At 46.1% G+C, this 24592-nt stretch overlaps 1 protein-coding gene across 4 annotated transcripts in view; it reads left to right on the top strand.

The window, feature by feature from the left end:
* septin5a (septin 5a) overlaps positions 1–24592 on the top strand; it is a 116138-nt gene that overhangs the window by 54515 nt on the left and 37031 nt on the right. Inside the window, exon 1 of one of the 4 annotated variants that reach the window (XM_068005548.1) lies at positions 24295–24564. The exons of the other annotated variants lie outside the window; for them this stretch is intronic. Coding sequence (XP_067861649.1) covers positions 24310–24564 — 255 coding nt within the window. The 5' untranslated portion in view covers positions 24295–24309. Of the gene's footprint in view, positions 1–24294; positions 24565–24592 lie in introns of those variants that run through there. 4 annotated transcript variants of the gene reach the window in all.

Consider the following 24592-nt stretch of genomic DNA (forward strand, 5'->3'; position numbering starts at 1 on the left):
ATTAGCTATCGTGTAAGTAAGGGTGAACTCCTTGGTGTGTGCTTCTTCTATGGCTTAGCTGGTCAGCTCACTATCCAGGGTACAGCCCAGGAAGGAGCTGGCATCTTGACTCAGTCTGTGCTGTGATAGCTGTGCTTACCTGAGATGGTGTAGGTGAGCTAAAATTGGCCTTTGTGTCCCCGGGCTAGAGAGGTGAAAAATCATTTAGGGTTCCCCTTCTTGATTGCTATCTTGTGGCTCCTGTGCGTGTGAACGTGCGGACTTTGGTTGATGGTATCTTTGGTCTCAGCTGTGAGGGCCTCCATGATAAAATAGCCTGCCAGACTTACACGTTAAGAATGGAAGAATGACGACTTGGAATGGGTACTGAAAGGCGATAGTGTTTATGGAACCGGACTCCCGCAATAGATTGCACCATGAGAAGAGGAGGGGAGAAATACGGAGGACCAGAAAACAAAAATAATTTCTCTTGAAGTACCTCCCCCTCCTGTGTTGTGCTGTACCTTTAATGCTGAATATTTATACAGAAAATTGAATCACTCTTGAGCCTGGTCTTTACAATTGACCCACTGTTTCCATGGTTACTGGTGAGCGTGAATGGCACTTTGAATCACTACCTAACACATTTGTTTAATGACCAGTTGGACTGAATTCTGATGAGGTCACACAGTGCTGTTTAGCTGCTTGGAACCCATAATGGCTTCACATCTGGGAACCGCTCAACCCTTCCAGTAATTGGTTTCCATGGATACACACTCATCCACCCTAGCAGAGGGTGTGGAACAGTCTAACAGCATTTCCATTAAAAGAAATAATGATTTATTTTGTTAGTGGCTTCTTTGAGAGTCTTGTGCTCCAGGTGAGGGATGTTGGGGCACCTAACAAAAGCTTTTCACCCTTCACGTTCCCTTATCAGTTTCTGAGTGACATTGTCACTTATGGGCAGTTTTGTGGCAGAAGCTGGACTGAGACTGTGCAGGGTAACCAGGTATGTGCAGTCAACGGAGAGTGGAGACTTTTATCTCCTCAGTTTGGGCTGGATTTGAACCTACGTTCCATACATAATAGGCCAGTGTCTAACCCACTACACCACCCAGCTCCCATTAATCACTCATTTAAAAATGATTTTAATCTCTCTTCCCCTTCCCCATGTTCCACACCTTTCACAGGCAAAGAGGGTAAAAAGACAACCCACCCTTAGGCCGTCAATCGCCTGCGGGTACAGGGGACGTGGGTTTGACCAGCTGATTGATGTCGTTCCCTATGGGGAAGCGGGCTAAGAATTAAAGCATTTATTGGTTTGTTGTGTAACTGTACAGAGTAGTTATTTACTCAGCAGTGTAAGGGTTACTCACTGTGTAACTGTATGGAGTTATGTTTCTTTAGAAATGCAAGGGTTTGTCGTTATGTAACTGTCTGGAGTTCCTGTTTACTCAGCAAGGTAAGGGTTACTCATGTTGTAACCGTATCACCCATCACCCCTGTGCTCGCTGACTTACATTGGCTCCCAATCCGGCAACACCTCGATTTTAAAATTCTCATTCTTGTTTTCAAATTCCTCCATGGCATCGCCCCTCCCAATCTCTGTAACCTCTCTACAACCCGCCAAGATCTCTGCTCTCCTCCAATTCTGGCCTCTTGCGCATCTCTGATTTCCATCGTCCCACCATTGGTGGCCGTGCCTTCAGCAGCCTAGGCCCCAAGCTCTGAAATTCCCTCCCTAAACCTCTCCGTCTCTTACCTCTCCTTCTTTAAGACGCCCCCTAAAACCTGCCTCTTTGACCAAGCTTTTGGTCACCTGTCCTAATATCTCCTTATGTGGCTCAGTGTCAAATTTTGTTTAATAATGCTCCAGTGAAGCTGGGGATGTTTTACTACGTTAAAGACATGATATAAATGCAAGTTGTTGTTATTTGTAGTACCAGTTGTTTCAGCTGAGATCATCCAACTGCAGATCAAACCTGGCACCTCACTGGTACGTGTGACTCAAGATCACGACTGGTAATTCATTTATCGACTGAACAGGAGAGACACCTTGATCTGCCTATGGTTGGAGTCAGGCTTTACATGTACCTGGTGCGGTAGGAGTTTGGAATATCTGCTGGAATGTTTTTAATAACTAATCGGCAGTTGTGGATTAGCCATGTTTACAGCTCTGGGTGTGTTGCTGTGACTTGAATTGTTGGCTGAGAGAGGGTTTGGGTGCCTGACACAGTTTCCTCTGCAGATGCAGGAGACAGATTTCTGATCTTTTATGACTGGTCTGGAGTTTTACTAGAAGACGGAGCAGCTGTTTGGCACGTGTGATGTTAACGACTTGGGAATCGACAGTGTGGAATGTGATTTGAATCTCTGTGTGTTTTTGTTCTTTTTTTTTCTACTTTGTAGTCCTCCCCTTAGCTCGCTCTCCTGACTGTAGGGCCGCACACACTCCCCCAATTCCTCTGCGTCTATCAACGTGATCCGCTAATACGCCAGTCGCTTTGGGGCATGGTTTCCTGAGTGATGGTGGGCGCTCTGATGCAGTGCGCGGTAATGTAGCTGTTATTGTACTAGATCAGAGAGCCAGAGCTCACGAGTTCAAATCCTACCCTGGCAGGTTGTGAAATTAAATTCAATATAAATCAGATAATTTATGTGAGCTGGCACCGGACCAAAAAATGACCGCAAAATCTGCTGGGTTGGCATATAAATTGTGAGTTGTAGCTCCTCACGAGTGAGCCTGGACAATAAATGTTGGCAGGCTGTTTGACTGTGGAAGGCATCACAGCCAAGCAGAAGCCTTTCCTTGCCGGCTGTTACCACATTTGCAGTTTCCACCAGGAGTCACAGTGAAACGACCAGGAACTGAGACCAGTGTTGATTCAGCTAAGATCGTAGAAAAAAGCTGGGACCTCTCTGTTCTGGATTATCAGTACCACACAGGACCAGTTTATTTACCCACTAATTGATCGGACATGACTGAGCGAATGTGTAATTATTATTGTTTTTGCCGCCTCAAGACTTGCTTTCTCATTGCTGGCCTGCTCCCCTCTACAAACCCCAACTTGTCCCAACCTCAGCCAGCTGAAGCCTGTCCTGCACTAAGTCCTGCTTGCCCATCACCCTAAACAACACTGACCTACATTGGTGCCCTATGTCCCAGTCCATACCTAGTCTTCAATTCCCTGCATGGCCTCACCCCACCCTATTACTGTGACGTACTTCAGCATTATATCCCTTCCCACACCCCTTGGTCCTCCATCTTAGGCCTGTTGTACATGCCCACCAACCCCCTCCCCACCCCTTGAGGGTACAGCCTTCAGCCGTCTCAGTCCGACTCTTGCTCCCTAAACCCCTCCCCCTCTCCACTTCCCTCTCCACCTTTAAAGAGTGGAAACTGGAGGTCCAACTCTAAGCTTTGAGTTGACAGCCAGCGGGATACTCGAGTTCAATGGGTGTGGGTGGTCCCACCCCCCCTCCGCATGGGTTGTGGGAGTTCGTAAAACCCTCCTGCCGTATGGGACGAAGCTCCCTGTTGGCTGGTTTAAAGATGGTTACGGCCGTGGACAAAGTGCTCATGTTGTGGCCTGTCAGACTGTGGATCAGCCTACGAATCCTTCCACACGCTCTTCTCTGAGGGAAGAACGCGAAGATACGAAAACAGCAATAACCACTTTGTACAGATGACACTACTGATCAGATTGATTTACATTTAAGATGATTCACTGAAGCAGAAATATGGGCAAAATACTATACAGCACAACTGGTAATTTGCAATACCTACAAGTAGTGTCAACTGTGGCTCATTTAGTAGCACTCTCGCCTCTGAATCAGAAGGACGTGATTTTTTTAATTCATTCATGGGTTGTGGGCATCGCTAGCGAGGCCAGCATTTATTAACCATCCCTAATTGCCTTTGAGAAAGGTGGTGGTGAGCTGCCTTCTTGAACCGCCACAGTCCGTGTGGTGAAGGTTCTCCCATAGTGCGGTAAGGTAGGGAGTTCCAGGATTTTGACCCAGCGATGATGAAGGAACGGTGATATATTTCCAAGTCGGGATGGTGTGTGACTTGGAGGGGAAGCTGCAGATGGTGGTGTTCCCATGCGCCTGCTACCCTTGTCCTTCTAACTGGTAGATGTCGTGGGTTTGGGAGGTGCTGTCGAACAAGCCTTGGTGAATTGCTTCAGTGCATCTTGTAGATGGTACACACTGCAGCCACAGTGCGCCGGTGATGGTGGGAGTGAATGTTTAGGGTGGTGGATGGGGTGCCAATCAAGCAGGCTGCTTTGTCCTGGATGGTGTTGAGCTTGAGTGTTGTTGGAGCTGCACTCGTCCAGGCAAGTGGAGAGTATTCCATCACACTCCTGACTTGTGCCTTGTAGATGGTAGAAAGGCTTTGGAGAGTCAGGAAGTGAGTCATTCGCTGCAGAATACCCAGCCTCTGACCTGCTCTTGTAGCCACTGTATTTATGTGGCTGGTCCAGTTACGTTTCTGGTCAATGGTGACCCTCAGGATGTTGATGGTGGGGGATTCAGCGATGGTAATGCCGTTGACTGTCAAGGGGGGGTGGTTCAAGTCCCACTCCAGAGACTTGAGCATATAATGCAGGCTGACACTTCAGTGCAGTACTGAGGGAGTGCTGCACTGTTGGAGGTGCCAGCTTTCGGAAGAAGAGCAGGGGAGTTCTCCCCGGTGTCCTGGCCAATATTTATCTCTCAACTAACATCACTAAAACAGATTATCTGGTCATTATCACATTGCTGTTTGTGGGACCTTGCTGTGCGCAAAATTGGCTGCTGTGTTTCCTAAAATTACAACAGTGACTACACTTCAAAAGTACTTCATTGGTTGTAAAGTGCTTTGGGACGTCCTGAGGTCATGAAAGGCGCCATATAAATGCAAGTCTTTTAAGTCTTTTTGCAACTGGAATGACTGTTTGACAAAGCTCATTGCTCTTCCAAGTGTTCCGGGCAAGCTTTTGAAAAGACCTCAATCTCTGCTGGTAATATGCTGATTAACTATTAAAAAGATTCCAGCAGATATTGCAAACTCCCACTGCGTCAGGTACATGTAAAGCCTGACTCCAACCGTCGGCAGATAAAGGGGTCTCTCCCATTCAGTCGAGAAGTGTTGCCTATGGACTTTGGTCACTGCTGATACCTGTGGGGGAAGGATGAATGGGACTGACCAGCATTAGAAAATGTGCCAGCCTTGAGATTCCGCGGGGAGTCCTCTCAGTTTTGGCAGGAGATCAGCCGGGGTGGGGGGGTAGGGGGAGATCGGCGGGGAGGTGGGGGAGAGATTGTCAGAAAGATCGGCAGAGCGCCATAGAGAAACACCGTGAAAGGCCATTTCTGAAAGATATGGTCGGAGACCAGGGAAACCCCTGCGCAATCTCAGGGGTGGAGGTGTGTTGGATTGCTGGCTGGCAGTGCACCGGTGGAGTTGGAGTTCGAAGCCGTTTTCAACAGTAATCTTGTGGTTTACTGCTGAGGACTCGTTTAGTATTTCACTGTCAGTTGTAGCTCAATGGTAGCAATCTGGCCTGAGTCGTATATTCAAGTCTGACTCCAGAGACTTGAGTACATAATCCAGGCTGACGCTCCAGTACAGTGCTCAGGGAGTGCTGCACTGTCGGAGGTGCCATCTTTCGGATGAGATGTTAAACCAAGACCCCGTTTGCCCTCTCAGGTGGACGTACAAGATCCCATGACATTATTTCAAAGGAAATCAGGGGAATTCTCCCCAGTATACCGGCCAATATTTATCCCTCAACCAACATCACTAAAAGCTGTTTATCTGGTCATTGTCTCATTGCTGTTTGTGAGAGCTTGCTGTGCACAAATTGGCTGCCCAATTTCCTAAATTACAAGAGTGACTACACTTCAAAAGTACTTCATTGGTTGTAAAGCGCTTTGGGACATTCTGAGGTCGTGAAGAGATGCTATATAAATGTAATTCTTTTTTTCCTTTCAGTTTCTGCCATCTTTCCCCTTTGTCGATAGCTTCAGGATTTGTTTTGGCTTCAGTTTTTTTTTATTTTTGGGAATTTTGTACTTCAAACGACAATGGTATTTATCTTAGGCAATTCCTCATTTTTCCTTTGCTATTAAGAGGAGGCACATCACCAGGGAGACCTGCACATATAACTTCAATGCTAGCAATTCTTCGATCCATAGAAAAATGTATCACTATGCCCTCTCCTGCTGCATACAATTGGGTGCCCTTTTTAAACCTAGTCTCATACTACCCCTCAGTGGCGGGGATTCTGAGGTAGCTAGCAGGTGCTGTTTAGCAGGGGCGTAGGAGCTGAGGTAGCCCTCATCTCAGGTCATCTGAAGGGGGCTGATGGGCGGGGACACATACTTTTGAGAGACAGCATCATTATGGGAACACACCCCTGCCAGGCCACTTGTATTGGGCTCTGGCTCTGCTTAGTTATTGACCAGCGGGAATGCAAACTGAATGCTACGGATCACGTTTCTGCCACCCCGAGAGATGGCCCTCTCCGCTCTGGAGCCCATGGTAACAGTTGTGGCTGCCATGTTAGAGGCTACACCTGACCTTAGTTCCTCTGTTGGAGAGCCTCTGCTGTAGATTGTTGCAGAGTTACCACGTACTGCACAGTTGACTGCATGCTATCGTGGTACCACAGAGGCGGGCAGTGGACTTCTCCAACAGAGCCACCACCTGCAGTGCATTCTGGGACACCGACTCCACTACCTTTACATATGGTTGATCTTCAAGCAGCCTTCTTTTAGATGCTGGACCCCTTGCCTGGGTCCCCAGGCTCCTCAGCCAATGGTGGCCATCTCCTTACCCTCCAGTCAGCAATGACTGCCTCCCCATCCTCCATCCCTACCTTGTCCTGACCACCAAGTGAGTTCCCCTCAGTCTCACTATTAAGCCCCTTCCCCCTGATTGGTGTCTCTGCGCTGCTGATAGCATGGGTGAGTTGCAGTGACGAATGAATGAATGACTTGCATTTATATAGCGCCTTTCATTACCTCAGGACGTTCCAAAGCACTTTACAGCCAATTAAATATTTTGTGACGTGTAGTCACAGTTATAATGCAGGAAACGTGGCAGCCAATTTGAGCACAGCAAGGTCCCACAAACAGCAATGAGATCATGCCCAGCGTGGACTCGATGGGCCGAATGGCATCCTTCCGTGCTGTAACCTTTCTATGATTCTATGACCAGATAATCTTTTTTAGTGATGTTGGTTCAGGGATAAATATTGGCCAGGACACTGGGGAGAACTCTCCTGCTCTTCTTCGAAACAGTGCCATGGGATCTTTTCGGTCCACCAGAGAGGGCAGACACGGCCTCGGTTTAACGTCTCATCTGAAAGATGGCACCTCCGACAGTGCTGCACTCCCTCAGTACTGTACTGGAGTGTCAGCCTGAATTTTGTACTCAAGTCTCTAGGGATGGTGAAGAGGGGCTTGGTGTGGCGGAAGCCGAGGGGGCCAGGCTACTCTTGCTTCCCTTCCTCTGTGGCACACGTGGGGGGATAGAAGATGTAAAGGGGTTAGCCGGGGTAGACGAGCTGCCCAATTGCCATTACCCTTTCAGTGCCAGCTTTGAACTTAAGTATTCGCAAATTATTATGATGGCAGATTGCCTTTGAGCAGCAGGAAATGATGAAATATAATACGAGAAGTTACCTCATCTAACTGAAACTGGCACATCTCCTCCTGCTTCTCCATCTCCCACTGCTCCGCCTCCCCCCCCCCCCTATTCCTGCTCAGAAGTTCCAGGGTTTGCTCCTCATGAGGGAAGAGAGGCCGAAGCCTTGGGATTCCTGCGGCTCTTTGTGATGGGTGGTGGGCCATCTTCTCCTTTAAGAAGAAAAGTGAAGGCCCTTTGCTTGCGTTCATCTACAATGCAGTCCAGCAATGGGGGTGATAAAAGGTGCAGGAAACGAGCTAGTGAGACTTTCATTGCTTCACTTCATGTGAGGCTGTGAGTGAAGGAACACTTTCAGGGGCAGAAAACCGATGGAGCAATGTCACGTGCGCATGTTAATGTCAATTACTATCGCCCATAGTAACTCCTGATGAATTATTAGTGAAGTGAGGGCAATCCACTGGCCTATAATTGGCTAACTAATGGATCGTGTTGTGTGTGGCAGCCATGTTGGGTCTAGATAACTATGGGCAAAATTTCAAACCAGATTCTGGATTGACAAAAGAGTGTTTGATTATAACATTATGACAGGGTTCCAGCATTTCCCCAGTGAAGAGCGCCTGCTGCTGGCCGATCAGAGGAGTCTCACTCGAAGCCAGCAAAGGGCAAAAACTAATGGTGGTTGCACGGTTTCTCTAGTGAGGGTAGGGATTGTATGTTGTGTAATATGATTTCAAGACATTGTCTCTGTGACCTTGTTAGTTAAGATTAAATGCGTAGGCTTCAAGGAGATCTTGAAACATTTGCCTGAGGAAGGAGAAAATCTCCGAAAGCTTGTGAATTTAAAATAAAATTGCTGGACTATAACTTGGTGTTGTAAAATTGTTTACACTTGTTAGTTAAGTTAGGGCAATGAGATGGATTTATAACTCTATCCTCCTCATGCACTTTGGACCTTAACTAATTTTGTTTTAACATACATTGGCTCCCGGCCTCCCAACACCTCAAATTTAAAATTCTCCTTGTGTTTAAATCCCATAATAGTTTTACCCCTCCCTATCTCTGTAACCTCCTCCAGCCCTACAATCCCCTCGGAACTCTCCATTCCTCTGCATTCCCCTTCCCTTTGACCCACCATTTTGGGCTGTGGACTTTCAGCCGTCTAGACCCCACGCTATGGAGTTCACTCCCTAAAGCTCTCCGCCTCTCTCCTCCTTTAAGACCCTCCTTAAAACCCACCTCTGAACAAGCTTTTGATCACCTGTCCTAATATCTCCTTCTGTGGCTCGGTGTCCATTTTTTCCCATAAGCTTTTGTGAAGCACCTTGACTGGGATGTTTTCTCTCCCACGTTAAAAGCACTACATAAAATCAAGTTGTTGTTGTTACAATATTTAAATAATATTAAGAACTCAAAGTAAAGCAGTCGAGCTACTTGGTGCGAGGGCCAGTTGCGCTCGGCATCTGGTGAACCAAAGTTTAAAATGTTACCAGGGGCCAAGGTGGATATTGCTCCTGCATCCTGGGTGGAAGGAGTCTCTGGCTGGTTGCGAGTGAGGTGTGAATTGCAGGGTGTGGTTTGAGCGAATGGATCGGGACTCTGAAGGCTGGAGGTAGGGTTGCCAACCTTCCAGGTTTGTCCTGGAGTCTCCAGAAATTAAAGATTAATCTCCTGGACACTGCTGCGAGCAATCGAGAGAAAAATCATAGGGGTACTTAAAAAAAATTGTGTGTTTTTTTCATTTTCTTTGAACACTTTTGGTTTATGAGATGTAAAAATATTGGAGATGGGGGAAAACAGCTGATAGGAGACAGGAGGTCATGTGATGAAACCTCCAGAAACACGTCCAACCTGACGATAAAACAGGGTGACAGAGAAAGGTTGTAATGAAGGCGATAAGCCCAAGATGGTGGTGAGGGAGTGTCCTGGGAGCTGGGGAAAGAGGAGGCAGAGAGTGTCTGAGATGCTTGGGCTGCAGTCAAATTGGGTTTGGAATCCTTGTTCTGTTTACAAGATTTATTTTGCTTCCAGCCATTACAAAGAATGAATTCTGATGAATTTATTATTCATGAAATCCGCTAAAAGATTGGAAATGTATTTGAGGCAGACGCCAGGTGCGTACCAGATGGTTTGACCTCAGGACATTTATTTGGGTTATTATTTTGAAGCCAAGTAAGCTTAGTCAATCCATATCACTGTATCATACAGAAGGATGAGAGAGAGTAAGCCTCTCTGTGGATCAGGCAGTATCCAACTCAAGTACATTTTCCACAGAATTATTCAGAGTGCTTCTATCCTTGCATTTTATCTGAATGATACAAGCTGCTGAATTCTGATGAAGGAAATCCATGTGCTCCTCCCGATACCATTCCCAGGGGAAAGTCTCAGAGATGGTGGTGCTGGGCGCCACCTTGTGACCAAAGCCTTCCACTGAAGGAGCTGTCACCATTATTGATGTGGAGATGCGCAGTGATGGACTGGGGTTGACAAATGTAAGGAATCTTACAACACCAGGTTATAGTCCAACTGTTTTATTTGAAAATCACAAGCTTTCGGAGGCTTTCTCCTTCGTCAGGTGAGTGTGGGATCCTCACCTGACGAAGGAGAAAGCCTCCGAAAGCTTGTGATTTTCAAATAAAACAGTTGGACTATAACCATTATTGAGGCACTGATGGCAACGTTGCAATTGTAGCACCACCAATCTTAAATCAAATTTACCAACAGGCCTGCTGTGCCACCAATGATGTAATTTTATTTTTCTGTCTTTGTTTCAATTTTCTCCTCCCTTCTCCTGAGAGGAAAACCTGATGGCTCACAGCTCCAGCCTGTAAAGATCCCACTATCCCATGTATTAGAAAGGAATTTGACTTTTCCAGGCCCATAGCCAGTGTCCCTGATTATAGGGGATAGCAGCCCCTTTGTATGTTCTAGGTAAAGCCATTAGTTGCTTGTTCTCACAGATTCCCAAAACACTGCTTCAGCTGAGACTGAGCGGTACCACTTTCGCCTCTCAGTTAGAAGGTCATGGATTCAAGCCCCACTCCAGAGATTTGAGCACAAAATCTAGGCTGACACTTCAGTGCAGTACTGAGGGAGTGCTGAGGGACCACCGGTCACCTGCTGAAGTTACAGCAAGATCAGGAGAAGCCCCAGCATAATTTCAGGCCATTTCTCTTTATTTTTAAATAGTCTCCTTTTGTGCTCTCCCCTCCTCTCCTGAAGGTGCCAGATCTGTCTGAAGTACAGTTACATAGGCACCAGTAGCCCTCCACCCCCACCTCGCCAACGGGACATCTCTTCATGCGTACACCTAGGCATTGAGTGTTTGCAGGATATTCAACTCTGGAGGGCATCACAGCTGAGGCCCAGCCCTGAACTCACCCAATTTCCATGCATGTCCACTTTCCAACAATGGTTACTAGATCACAGTTAGGAGCAGGCACCCAATATAATGTTGCCCCTCCCCCTTAGCTGGGGGCGCTGAGACTAATTACTGATGTAGGAAACACAGCAATCAATTTGCACACAGCAAGCTCCCACAAACAGTAATGAGATAAATGACCAGATAATCTGTTTTGGTTGAGGGATAAATATTGGTTGAGGGATAAATATTGGCCAGGACACTGGGGAGAACTACCCTGCTCTTCTTCGAAACAGTGCCATGGGATCTTTTACTTCCACCTGAGAGGACAGATGGGGCCTCGGTTTGACATCTCATCTGAACGATGGCGCCTCTGACAGTGCAGCACTCTCTCAGTACTTGCACTGGAGTGCTGGGTGGGACATGAACCCACGACCTTCTGACTCAGAGGTGAGAGTGCTACCAACTGAGTCAAGGCTGATATTGTGGGGGGACTCAATAATGGAGAAAAACTGGCAAAAGAGGAGGAGCACAGCCTCGTAGTAAATAAATGGACTTGTGTTGAAGAGGTTTATCACGAGCTCTTGCCGTCCTGTGGCTTCCTCTTGTGGAAACCATTGAACATTACAGCCTGATCCAATCCTTTTCCCGGGATGAAGAGGGTGTTGCTGCTGTTTCACTTTTTTATCTGATAATGCATTGCCATCGACACGAGGGGGCTGAAATTGGTGTTCAGTGGTAGCACGAGCCAGGCTCATAGTGAATCGATAACCATTTTACACCTCGCCCGATTCTCTTTTCCATTCACTTCCAATGGAAGATCAATGTCACCCCTCAGGTGCAAAAGAAAAGAACTTGCATTTATATAGCGCCTTTCATAGCCTCAGGACATCCCAAAGCAGTCTACAGCCAATGAAGTACTTTGAAGTGTAGTCACTGTTGTAATGTAGGAAACACAGCAGCCAATTTGTGCACGGCAATGTGATAATGACCAGATAATCTGTTTTCAGATGTTGGTTGAGTGATAGGGACACCGGGGAGGACTCCCCTGTGCTTCTTTGACTAGTATCATGGGATCTTTTCCATCCATCTGAGAGGGTAGACGGGGCATCAGTTTAACGTCTCATCCGAAAGACAGCAGCAGTGCAGCAGTCCGACAGTGCAGCACTCCCTCAGTACTGCACTGGACTGCCAGCCTAGATTTTGTCCTCAAGTTTCTGGGGTGGGGCTTCAGCTCGTAACCATTGGGCTCAGAGGCAAGAATGCTACCACTGAGCCACAGCTGACACGGTGCAAGGAGTGCTAACACCGTGGATTGCCAGGTTATTCAGGGACAGTGGGGCAGACACTAGGTTCATACCTGGGCATAGGGGTCGCTGTCGTCCAATGTGTACGTATCGTCATGACGACCTGAATGGACAGCAGCGAGAGTCACATTGCATCACTAGCTGAACTCATGAGGCTCTGAATCAGACGAGCAGTCCAATCAGAAATCACAACTTGCATTTACATCACGACTTTCATGCAGACAAACTCCACGTGGCGCCTCACGGATGTGTGAGGGAAAACAGAAGGCGAGTCAAAGAAAGCGAGATTAGGAATGGGTGATCAAAAGCTTGGTCAAAGAGGTGGATTCGAGAGATTCAAACAGGGAGTTGCGGGAGAGATGAGTGCGGATCCAGAAGGCAACAGCATGTTCAAGAACCTTAGAGAGGAAAGGGAGTTTAGGGATGGGGCGGCCATTTGCAAGGACAGAGGGGTCATGGGTAGGTTTGAATTTGAGATTTGAAAGAAAGGGGAACAGTGCCTGAGGAGAGAGAACCATTTACAAAGCTGGCTAGCATGGGGGGCAAGGGAGGGAAATTGGATGACTAGAAGTTTAATGGGAATGGGGTCAAAGGATCAGGAGGTAGGTTTCATGGACAATATGAGCTTGGAGAGGGCATGAGGCAGGATGGGGAGAAACTGGAGAGAAACAGGGGTTCAGGGCTAGAGTTGGGGGGTGGGGTTGGTGACAGGGGTATGTTAGTTTAGTGGATAAGAGGAAAGGAAGAGACACTCAGGAGTTAATTTACTGCTGCTGGAGGTAACCTGTTTCAAAAGTTCCTTTGCATCAATAGTTGTAGTTCCTGATCTTTCTCTCCTGCTATTCTGCACTATTTATCTCTCCATGTCTATTGAATTATCCACCTTGCTGTCACTTTTTCTCTGCCAGCACGCTTCTCTCACTGCTGTCTCTCGCCTCCCTCTCTTGGTACTCTCTCACTCTACCGCTGTACTTCTGTACTTCCTGGTTGAGTCTCTTGCTCACATAAGAACAGAAGAAATAGGAGCAGGAGTAGGCCACTTGGCCCTTCGAGCCTGCTCCCCCATTCAACAAGATCATGGCTGATCTTCTACCTCAACGTCATTTTCCTGCACCATCCCCATATCCCTCGATGTCTTTAATATCTAGAAATCTATCAATCTCTGTTTTGAATGTACTCAATGACTGAGCCTCCACAGCCCTTTGGGGTAGAGAATTCCAAACATTCACCACCCTCTGAGTGAAGAAATTTCTCCTCATCTCAGTCCTAAATGGCCCACCCTTCATTCTGAGACTGTGACCCCTGGTTCTAGACTCCCCAGCCAGGGGAAACATCCTCCTTGCATCTACCCTGATGAGCCCTGTAAGAATTTTGTATGTTTCAATGAGATCACCTCTCATTCTTCCAAACTCTAGAAAATACAGGCCTAGTCTACTCAATCTCTCCTCATACGACAATCCCACCATCCCAGGAATCAGTCTGGTGAACCTTCGTTGCACTCCCTCTATGGCAAGTATATCCTTTCTTAGGTAAGGAGACCAAAATTGAACACAATACTCCAGGTGCGGTCTCACCAAGGCCCTGTATAATTGCAGTAAGACATCTTTACTCCTGTACTCAAATCCTCTTGTAATAAAGGCCAACATGCCATTTGTCTTCCTGATTGCTTGCATGTTAGCTTTCAGTGACTGGTGTACAAAGACACCCAGGTCCCTCACTCCCTCTCACTTCCTTTTTTTGATCTCTTCTATGTTTTGCCACATGCTCTTCACTGTTCTTTGCCTTCTTTCTCCTTTCCCTCTTTCTCTCCTCTCCTGTTTCTTCCTTTTTTTGGCCTCTTGTTCTCGTTCTCTCTCTCTTTCACCTGCCTTTCACAGCTCCCTCTCTCTTCCTCTTCTCTCGCTCCCTTTCTCTCTTGTTCATATTAAACTTACAGCTGGTGATGATTTCTTTGGCTCCAACCCTGTGTGATGTCAGAGTTTGGCACTTGCTGCGTTTCATTCAGAAGTAGTACACAGGGGCCCTACACGAAGGATCTGAATAACCTGTATTTATAGCAACAGGATGCCTGACAAAGCCTCCCAGCTGCAACGAGTCTGGGATCAGGGCCCAGCCTGGGACGCTGACTCTCTCCCGTTCGGATAGGCTGGTGGAAGATAACGTCACCAGAAACGAGAAGCTTGGAGTTTCACACCGCAACGTGAACGGACAATTAATTCTTTTGTCATAAAGTCTTCAATTCAAGCTGTTCTTTTGCAATGTTTGTCAGCCTCTGAATGTGGGCTTTATATAGAATTATTGGCACTAGTAATAGGAGGGGACTACAGTGTGTTGATCTGATTGGTGATACCACGGATTACGAGGATGATGCTCGAGTGGCTCGTGCACATTTCGAGATCCATTGCTTTTCCTCTGAATGTCCCACTAGGTATGATTTGATCTCTTCACTGTTGATGATTTGATCCCTTCACTGTTGATGATTTGATCTCTTCACTGTTGATGATTTGATCCCTTCACTGTTGATGATTTGATCTCTTCACTGTTGATGATTTGATCTCTTCACCGTTGATGATTTGATCTCTTCACTGTTGATGATTTGATCTCTTCACTGTTGCCGATTTGATCTCTTCACTGTTGATGATTTGATCTCTTCACTGTTGCCGATTTGATCTCTTCACTGTTGATGATTTGATCTCTTCACTGTTGCCGATTTGATCTCTTCACCGTTGATGATTTGATCTCTTCACTGTTGATGATTTGATCTCTTCACTGTTGCCGATTTGATCTCTTCACTGTTGATGATTTGATCTCTTCACTGTTGCCGATTTGATCTCTTCACCGTTGATGATTTGATCTCTTCACTGTTGCCGATTTGATCTCTTCACTGTTGATGATTTGATCTCTTCACTGTTGATGATTTGATCTCTTCACTGTTGATGATTTGATCTCTTCACCATTGCTGATTTGATCTCTTCACTGTTGCTGATTTGATCCCTTCACTGTTGCTGATTTGATCTCTTCACTGTTGCCGATTTGATCTCTTCACTGTTGATGATTTGATCTCTTCACTGTTGCTGATTTGATCTCTTCACTGTTGCCGATTTGATCTCTTCACTGTTGCCGATTTGATCTCTTCACCGTTGATGATTTTATCTCTTCACTGTTGCCGATTTGATCGCTTTTCACTGTTGCCGATTTGATCTCTGTTCACTGTTGATGACTTGGTCCCTTCACTGTTGATGATTTGATCTCTCTTCACTGTTGCCAATTTGATCCCTTCACTGTTGCCGATTTGATCTCTTCACTGTTGATGATTTGATCCCTTCACTGTTGATGATTTGATCTCTTCACCGTTGATGATTTGATCTCTTCACCGTTGATGATTTGATCTCTTCACTGTTGCCGATTTGATCCCTTCACTGTTGATGATTTGATCTCTTCACTGTTGATGATTTGATCTCTTCACTGTTGCCGATTTGATCTCTTCACTGTTGATGATTTGATCTCTTCACTGTTGATGATTTGATCTCTCTTCACTGTTGCCAATTTGATCTCTTCACTATTGCCGATTTGATCTCTTCACTGTTGATGATTTGATCTCTTCACTGTTGATGATTTGATCTCTTCACTGTTGCCGATTTGATCTCTTCACTGTTGATGATTTGATCTCTTCACTGTTGCCGATTTGATCTCTTCACTGTTGATGATTTGATCTCTTCACTGTTGATGATTTTTATCTCTTCACTGTTGCCGATTTGATCTCTTCACTGTTGATGATTTGATCTCTTCACTGTTGCCGATTTGATCTCTTCACTGTTGCCGATTTGATCTCTTCACTGTTGATGATTTGATCTCTTCACTGTTGCCGATTTGATCTCTTCACTGTTGCCGGTTTGATCGTTCTTCACTGTTGCTAATTTGCTAAAAGTCTCACTGAGATAATGGTGCTGGTGAAGCACATTGGGGTAGATCTTCAACTTGTCGCCCGGGTATAACGGGCATTTTACATGGGCTGCCCATTATAGAAACCGCCTAATATTCATTCCCATTGATTTCAATGGAAATTGGGCAGTTTCTATAACAGGGGGCCCGTCCAAAACACCACTGTTATACCCAGGCGGCAAGTTGAAAATCTACCCCATCGAGTTTTCTTGGGCATTGATGAGTGAACAATTGCAGAATTGCAGACTCTCTCTCTCAAACAGCTATATAGCTAGACAGAGGCTCTTCACGAAAAGCTTTTTTGAGGGAGAAAGAAAGCTTTCTACTTCCAGCAGGTGACGGCCCTGAAATTCCATAAGGTTTCCCACCATAATTTCAGCTGGAGATTGGCGGAACCGGTGGAGAAGCGACCTAAATGGGGGAAAAACAGCGTTCCGCTGGTCTCCTGCTGAAATTACCGTGGAGCGACTGGGAGAAACACTGTGGAATTTCAGGACTGACACTTCATTTTTTACTCAATTACACAATTTTTACTCGGGCTCCTGGACGGGCAGCTAAGCCGCCTGCCCAAAGCCAGCAAGGTCCTCCTTAAAATATGCAGCTCGGGCTCTAATGATGTCATTCGGGCCTGACTGCGATTTTAATTCAGGCCTGAGCGTGGAGCCGCTGTGTCTTCCGAGCTGGGCTGAAGAGAGTCGGGAGCTGCCAGAAAGATAAAGAAGTCCAGGCTGACATTCCAGTGCAATACTGAGGGAGTGCTGCACTGTCAGAGGTGGCATCTTTTGGATGAGACATTAAACCAAGGTCCCATCTGCCCTCTCAGGAGGACATTAAAGATCCAAGGAGACTATTTTGTAGAAGAGCAGAGGAGTTATTCCCGGTGTCCTGGCCAATATTTATCCCTCAACCAAGACCCAAAATCAAGAGATTATCTTGTCATTATCGCATTGTTGTTTGTGGGATCTTACTGTGTGCATATTGACTGCCGCGTTTCCTACATTACAACAGTGACTACACTTCAAAAAAACACTTCATTGGTTGTAAAGTGCTTTGGGATGCCCTTAGGTTGTGAAAGGCTCTATATAAATGCAAGCCTTTCTTTCGTCTTTCTTTACTTTCCAGATGGAGCAGGAGTGCTGCTCCGTGCACTACAAGAAAAGTCACAACCTCCCCTGCCCCTCTCCCACTTCCCTCCCACGTGACCCTCCCGGAACCCCCTTCCCCACATCTACCCTCATGCCAGTGGGCCGCCAATTTTCTGAAGGCCAAAAGCCACTTCCGACACATCTCCTGCCTGGAATGCGCAGGAAGTGAACTGGCAGCATGTTAATGAGGCTCTGGAGTTAAAGTACACCAGGCCTGCTTTCTGCTGCAGTGGGTGAGTTTCTAAGTCACCCAAATACCCAACCATAACCCGTCTGGAGTTAAAATTGGGGCCTGGGTAGTGCTTCCATTAAAAGAGTGGGCCAGAGGAATGTCCTATGAATGTATCATAGTATCATAGTACGGTAAAGTACAGGAGGTGGCCATTCAGCCCATCAGACCTGTGCCGGCTCTTTCAAAAAAGCTATTCAATTAGTCCCATTCCCCTGCTCTTTCCCCATAGCCCTGTAAATTTTTTCTCTTCAAGTATTTATCCAATTCCCTTTTGAAAGTTAATATTGAATCTGTTTCCACCACCCTTTCAGGCAATGCATTCCAGATCATAACAACTCGCTGCGTAAAAAAATGTTTCCTCATGTCGCCTCTGGCTCTTTTGCCAATTATCTTAAATCTGTGTCCTCTGGTTACCAACCCTCCTGTCACTGGAAACAGTTTTTCCTTATTTACTCTATCAAAACTGTTCATGATTTTGAACACCTCTACGAAATCTCCATTTAACCATTCCGCTATAAGGAGAACAACCCCAGCTTCTCTAGTCTCTCCACATAACTGAAGTCCCTCATCCCTGGTACCATTCTAGTGAGTCTCTTCTGCACCCTCTCTAAGGCCTTGTTACCCTTCCTAAAGTGTGGTGCCCAGACTTGAACACAATACTCCAGCTGAGGCCTAACAATGTTTTATGAAGGTTTATCATAACTTCTTTGCTTTTGTACCCTATGCCTCTATTAATAAAGCTCAGGATCCCATATGTTTTAACGGCCTTCTCAACTTGTCCTGCCGCCTTCAAAGATTTGTGTACATACATCCCCAGGTCTCTTTGTTCCTGCACCCTCTTTAAAATCGTACTATTTATTTTATATTGCCTCTCCTCGTTCTTCCTACCAAAAAGTATCACTTCATAATTCTCTGCGGTAAATTTCATCTGTCATGTGTCTACCCATTTTACCAGTCTGCCTATGTCCTCCTGAAGTTTGTTACTATTCTCCACATTGTTTACCACATTTCTGGGTTTCATGTCATCTGCAAACTTTGAAATTACGCCCTGTATACCCAGTCCAGGTCATTAATATGTATCAAAAAGAGCAGTAGTCCTAATACTGACCCCTTGAGAACACCACTGTATGCTTCCCTCCAGTCTGAAAAACTCCCATTCACCACTACTGTCTGCTTTCTGTCCCTAGGCCAATTTTGTATCCACGCTGCCACTGTCCCTTTAATCCCATGGGCTTTAATTTTGCTAACAAGTCTATTATGTGGTACTTTATCGAATGCCTTTTGAAAGTCCATTTGCATAGCATGTCTTAAGGATTTGTCTGCTGATATCATCTATTTCCAGCTTTTAATGTCCTAATAATGTAAGGACTTATTAGGGTCCTAGGTGAGATGCCATGGCCTGTTTAGGGCCTGCCTGAGGTCGCATGACCATTTGGTGCCTGGTTAAGGTGGAAAGGCTATCTTTTTACCTGGCTAAGGTGGGTTGGCTTATTTGAAGCCAGTGATGTAATGGCTAGGGGGTTGCTGTGACAAATGCTAGAGTTTAGCTCGGTTTGGGAATCAAGGGCTGAGGTGATTGTGTTACACAAGTAACCATTTGTTGTAACTGGGATATCCTTCATCAGAAATTTGCTCACATAGCGAGAGTTTTTTGTTTTGTGATACTTATTTTTGTTATGTTGCTTTGGAAAGAAAGTTGAAAATGCGAGATCAAGATTAGCATTGGCAGGTCAGCTGGGAATGGAGCAAGAGAGAGACAAGTAACTTTGTAGGAGTCCCCTGATGTATGCATGATTAAAACACGGCCCAGTGTGGAAAGGAACCAAGCAGTACAGATAGATCCCAGGTTTGATCCATGATCTGCCTCAGCCATGGTGGCACTAAGGGTCACTGCAATTGGTCACAGTGCCCCTGGGTCAGGGAGGAGAAAAGTCCATCATGGTTCATGTCCCTGCTCACTACCCATGATTCCCTGAGAGAAAGTGGAGGTGTGTACAAAGTCGGATCAGGACAAGATTATGGTGGGCGGCGATGTCCCCATTGGTAAAATAGTCTGCCAACACTCACCATCACGGCTCGCACATGAAGAACAGGCACTTTTGTGGGGAACTCCTAGTGGAATCGTACTGCAGGTCAGGCAATGGCGCCGGGAGGGGAGAGGGGAAAACTGGAGAAAGCAAACAAGAGCTTCGCGATCCAAAAAAACGTTCAGCCATTCAGATCGACTGTTGCCCACGTGAAGTCTAGTTCTTTATTTCACATTCTAGAGTTGGCTGCAGGGCAGCTCAGTTTAATGTGACACTACATAGCCCTGTCCCTCGAGGCAAGTTAAACTGTCATTAAAAAATATTGGTTGGACCGCTGGGCTATGATTTTTTAAAAACTCCACTCAATTTATTCGAAAGTTATTTTGTTTGCCATCTGTCCTGGCTACCCCTCCAGTGCAAAGTTTGCTCTGGACAGAGTGTTAGTGTTGCACTGAGTGCAGTCTTTCATTCATTTTCACATGGATGCATGTCTTTACAGAGAATTTCTTTTGGCGGCTTGGGAGTGATTCCAGACACCTGGAGCCTCCCAGCTTCAATAACAAACCGTACATCTTTGTGAAAGCGCCATAAAACTGAATGAGTAGATGTCCGATCAGTGGAACTAAACTATTAACAATATCTAAACAACACTGGAGATCGCAGATTCTTTACCGAAAATTCTCTTTCAAGCACATTCCAGTCTGAGACCTTTTTTGCAGTTCTGGAAACGAAGGCCATTATATCCTATGTAAAGGACGGGCAGTGTAGAAGTGGGAAAGTCTGTTTGGGTATCTGCCTTGTCCAATGGACCAGTAAAAAAGAAAAGAAAGACTTGCATTTATATAGCGCCTTTCACAACCCAAAGTGCTTTGCAGCTGGTGAAGTTCTTTTTCAAGTGCAGTCATTGTTATAATGGCAGCCAATTTGCACACAGTAAGGTCCTGCAAACAGCAATGTGATAGTGATTAGAGATAAATATTGGCCAAGATACATGGGAGAACTCCCCCATTCTTCTTCAAATAGTGCCATGGGATCTTTTACATCCACCTGTGAGGGCAGATAGGGCCTCAGTTTAACATCTTATCCAAAAGATGGTATCTCCAACATTGCAGCACTCCCTCAGTGCTGCACTGGAATATCAGCTTAGATTTTGTGCTCAAGTCTCTGGAGTGGGACTTGAACCCACAATCTTCTGACTCAGAAGCAAGCATGATTCCACTGAGCCACAGTTGACTACAGTACAGTTTAAAACCATTATAGACTCTCCTCAACTTCATTCCGTTCCTTCTCTCCTGAAAATAACCACGTGTAAGGCAAGTGATTTGACACAGGAGTTGTGCAACAGATTCACAAACTTCTTCACACTCCACAGAAGTGTAAACTTGCTGAGTACAACAATCTTGCATAAAGACTCCTAGAGGCAATGGAAAGGCTGGTTTCTAAACAGACACGAGCAATAATGAAACGCTTGCCCTAATCAGGGTTAAAATTCTTTAAAGTTTCTTCTGAAGGCAACTAATCAAAATGAGATCTCACTAATGAGTCACACAGGGTTAGAGGATTAAGCTTCCGACCCCATATCCTCCCCATCACAAAAAACGCCTATTTCCACCTCTGTAAATTGCCCGTCTCCACCCCTGCCTCAGCCCATCTGCTGCTGAAACCCTCACTCATGCTTTTGTTACCTGCATACTCAACTATTTTAGTGCTCTCCTCACCGGCCTCCCACCGTCCACCCTCCATAAACTTAGTTCCATTCACCCATCATCCCTATACTCGCTGACCTACATTGGTTCCCAATCCGGCAACGCCTCGATTTTAAAATTCTTATCCTCGTGGTCAAATCCCTCCATGGCTTCACTCCTCCCGATCTCTGTATCTTGCTCCAGCCCTACAATCGTCCAAGAACTCGATGTTCCTTCAATTCTGGCCTCTTGTCCATCCCTCATTTCCTTCGCCCACCATTGGCGGCCAAGCCTTCAGCCGCCTAGGCACTAAGCTCTGGAATTCCCTCCTCAAACCTCTGTGCCTCTCTCACTCTCTCTCCTCCTTTAAAACTCTGCTTAAAAACTAGCTCTTTCACCAAGCGTTTTGTCACCTGTCCTTATGTCTCCTTCTTTGGCTCAGTGTCAAATTTTGTCTGAAATCGTTCCTGTGAAGCGCCTTGCTTTACTACATTAAAGGCACTACATAAATGCAAGTTGTTGTCATAGAGTGAGATCCCACCAGTCTCACAGTTAGGCAGTTCTCTCGGCCTGTCAGATGATGAGCTTGGTGCCGTAGCCTGGATTGACGTCCTACTACTTCTGCTTGCTTGCCCCCATCGTGAGGAGTAGAGACTTCCTGGAGGGGATAAATATTTGTTCAGAGCAACAGCCCAACCCACTACGCCACTTTATCTCAGAGGAGCCAGCTGCTTGCTGTGATACAAATGATAAATCTCAATCAGTTTGCAGTGCATCTGGACTGGATCATCTATTATATTGTAACACACTAGCATTTAGTGCAGTCCTCATTTTAACAACACAAAAGCAATCCCAGTCTCAATCAGTTCGGTAGTCTTAGGGCAAACTCCCTGATGGCCTAGTGGGTAAACGCATTACACCTAGCGTGGTAATGACCACCGCGGACAAGGAAGTCTCAGTTTTCGATCCCTGCTTGGTGTTAAGTTATCTAGTCTCAAGTTTAGTTTAATTGATCTCAGCATCCCAGATTTATGAAGGGAGAAAAGGAGCCAAATTTCCTGCTCCTGTTCATTGTGCTATGACTCCTGTTTGAAAGAGTGTGTGTGTATGTACATGTGTATGAGTACGTTTGTGTGCTTATGCATGTGTGTGGGTGCTTATGCACGTGTATGTGTGTGTAGGGATATCCGATGAGGACAGGGTTTGACTCTGCTGCAGTGCCCTGACAGTTAAATAACCTGCTGACACTTACTATCCAGGACCACACATGTAGAAGGGCCACTTGGAGAGGTATTGAAGGGTTTCTGGTATCAGTCAAACATACGCCAGCACGAGCCTGCGCCTTCAAGAAAAGGGCAGAGTTGGATGGAGGGTGAGGGGAGTGGGGAGTGGGGAGGGGGGATCCTAACAAGAATCTATATGAATTTTGCTTAATTTAAACTAAGAATTCCTCAATTCCTTGAAAACTGGTTCAATTCGGACCTGAGGGCATCAAGTCTTCTCCTCACCCATGGTTATCAATTTAGCTCCATTGTTAGTCAGGAATACCTGGACCGGGGCTCAGTGATTAGTATCATTCTTACTCGGGACATCCCAGGTCACAAATATAACGTGAATGTCTTAGTATCTGAGCACCTTGGCGTTGGGTGAGTTTTCTGAAATAGTGAGGTTGATTTTCGGTATTGGTTTTGACAGCTCCATTTGGGCCTTTTAATCCACTGTAAACAGTGAGCAGATCAAACCCAGTGCAAATTCGCTGTGGAGGAAAAGCTCAGCTTCTGTGGGAGGTGCCAAGAACCACATCAGAGTTGCTCTAATGCTTCCCAATGACTTCATCTCGCTGGGGCCTGGGTGGCTTAAGTTCTGTGCCTCTGAGCTGAGCTACATGATACATAGCAGAACTGATTCAAAGCAAAGTGAGGTCACATGCAGATCCTGCTTTGCTGTTCAGCATTTATAACCCTTTAGTGACTCTTATTCTAGACGGTATGTTTTGAGACCTGACCTCCCTGCTGTTCGGTGCTAGGTTCGTTGATGCAGTAAGTGGGCAGAGGTCTCCTGTGTCAGCCATGGCTCAGTTGGTAGTGCTCTTGCCTCTGAATGTAAGAAGGTTGTGGGTTCACAGACCCACTCCAGAGACTTGAGTATAAACTCTAGTTTGTCACTCCCAGTGCAGTACTGAGGGAGTGTCATTGTCAGAGGTGTTGTCTTTTGGATGAGACGTTAAACCGAGGCCCAATATTTATCCCTCAACCATGACCTAAAAAAAAGATAATATCTGGTCACTATCTCTTTGCTGTTTGTGGGACCTCATGGGACAAATTGATTGCTGTGTTTCCTACATTGCAACGGTGACAACACTTCAAAGAAAGTAATTAATTGGCTACAAAGCGCTTTAGGATGTCCTGAGGTCGTGAAAAGTGCTATATAAATGTAAGTCTTTCTTTCTTTTGCTGAGGAAATGGTCTTCAGTGTCTCACTGTAAATAGAAGGTGGTGATGAAAGGGGTAATTTCCCCTATACTGATGCAGTGTCTAAGTGTGAATTGGGAAGGCACAGGTGAAAGGGTTAATCCCCTTAGCTAGCGAGGCTGGCCAGTATCTCTTGTAAGTGGGAAGAAGGAGCTGATAGGATTAATCCCCTCGTATCTCACAATGAACAGGAAGAGATGGGGAAAGGGTTAATCGCTCTGCTGGAGAGGGCTGCCCAGTGACTAACTGTAAATGGGAAGGGGGCGAATCATGTTTTTGTAAGCTGACAGTTTTCAGTTGGAGTGACTATTCTGTCAAAAACATTTCCTGGAATTGAGCGTAAATCTTGATTGTGGCGGGGGCATTTTCTCTTAGTTTTCTGTTTAATGGCACTGAGAATTCAGAAGGTCAAGGTTAAAAATCTCATCCCGTCACAGTGCCATCTTTTAAAAACCCTCGAAGCTCGGGCTTAAGGAAGTCTGTTTGGATGAGTCTCTGTGCCTGTCACCCCACCCCCGCTCTTGATGCAGTGCATAAAGCAGGAAATTCCAGGTTACTGTTCCTTAGTCCAGCCTTTCCCCGGCACTAGACTGCTGCAGTTCATTTGCGATCAGCAGCTCCCACAGGAGGGCTTCGACGGAGTCCACCAGGGGTCTCTCCGCTGGGTCGGGAGAAATCCAGTCTTTGACATGGATGCCATCATCATCCAGGAGCGTCTGGTGGAGCGACTCCTCTCTCCCAGGAGTGTATCGGAAAGGTGCCGGCGAGCACGGCTGAAGGTACGGTGAGGTTCGGGGCAGGGCAGTG

Source organism: Heptranchias perlo, chromosome 25, assembly GCF_035084215.1.
Source record: "Heptranchias perlo isolate sHepPer1 chromosome 25, sHepPer1.hap1, whole genome shotgun sequence".
Taxonomy (NCBI): domain Eukaryota; kingdom Metazoa; phylum Chordata; class Chondrichthyes; order Hexanchiformes; family Hexanchidae; genus Heptranchias; species Heptranchias perlo.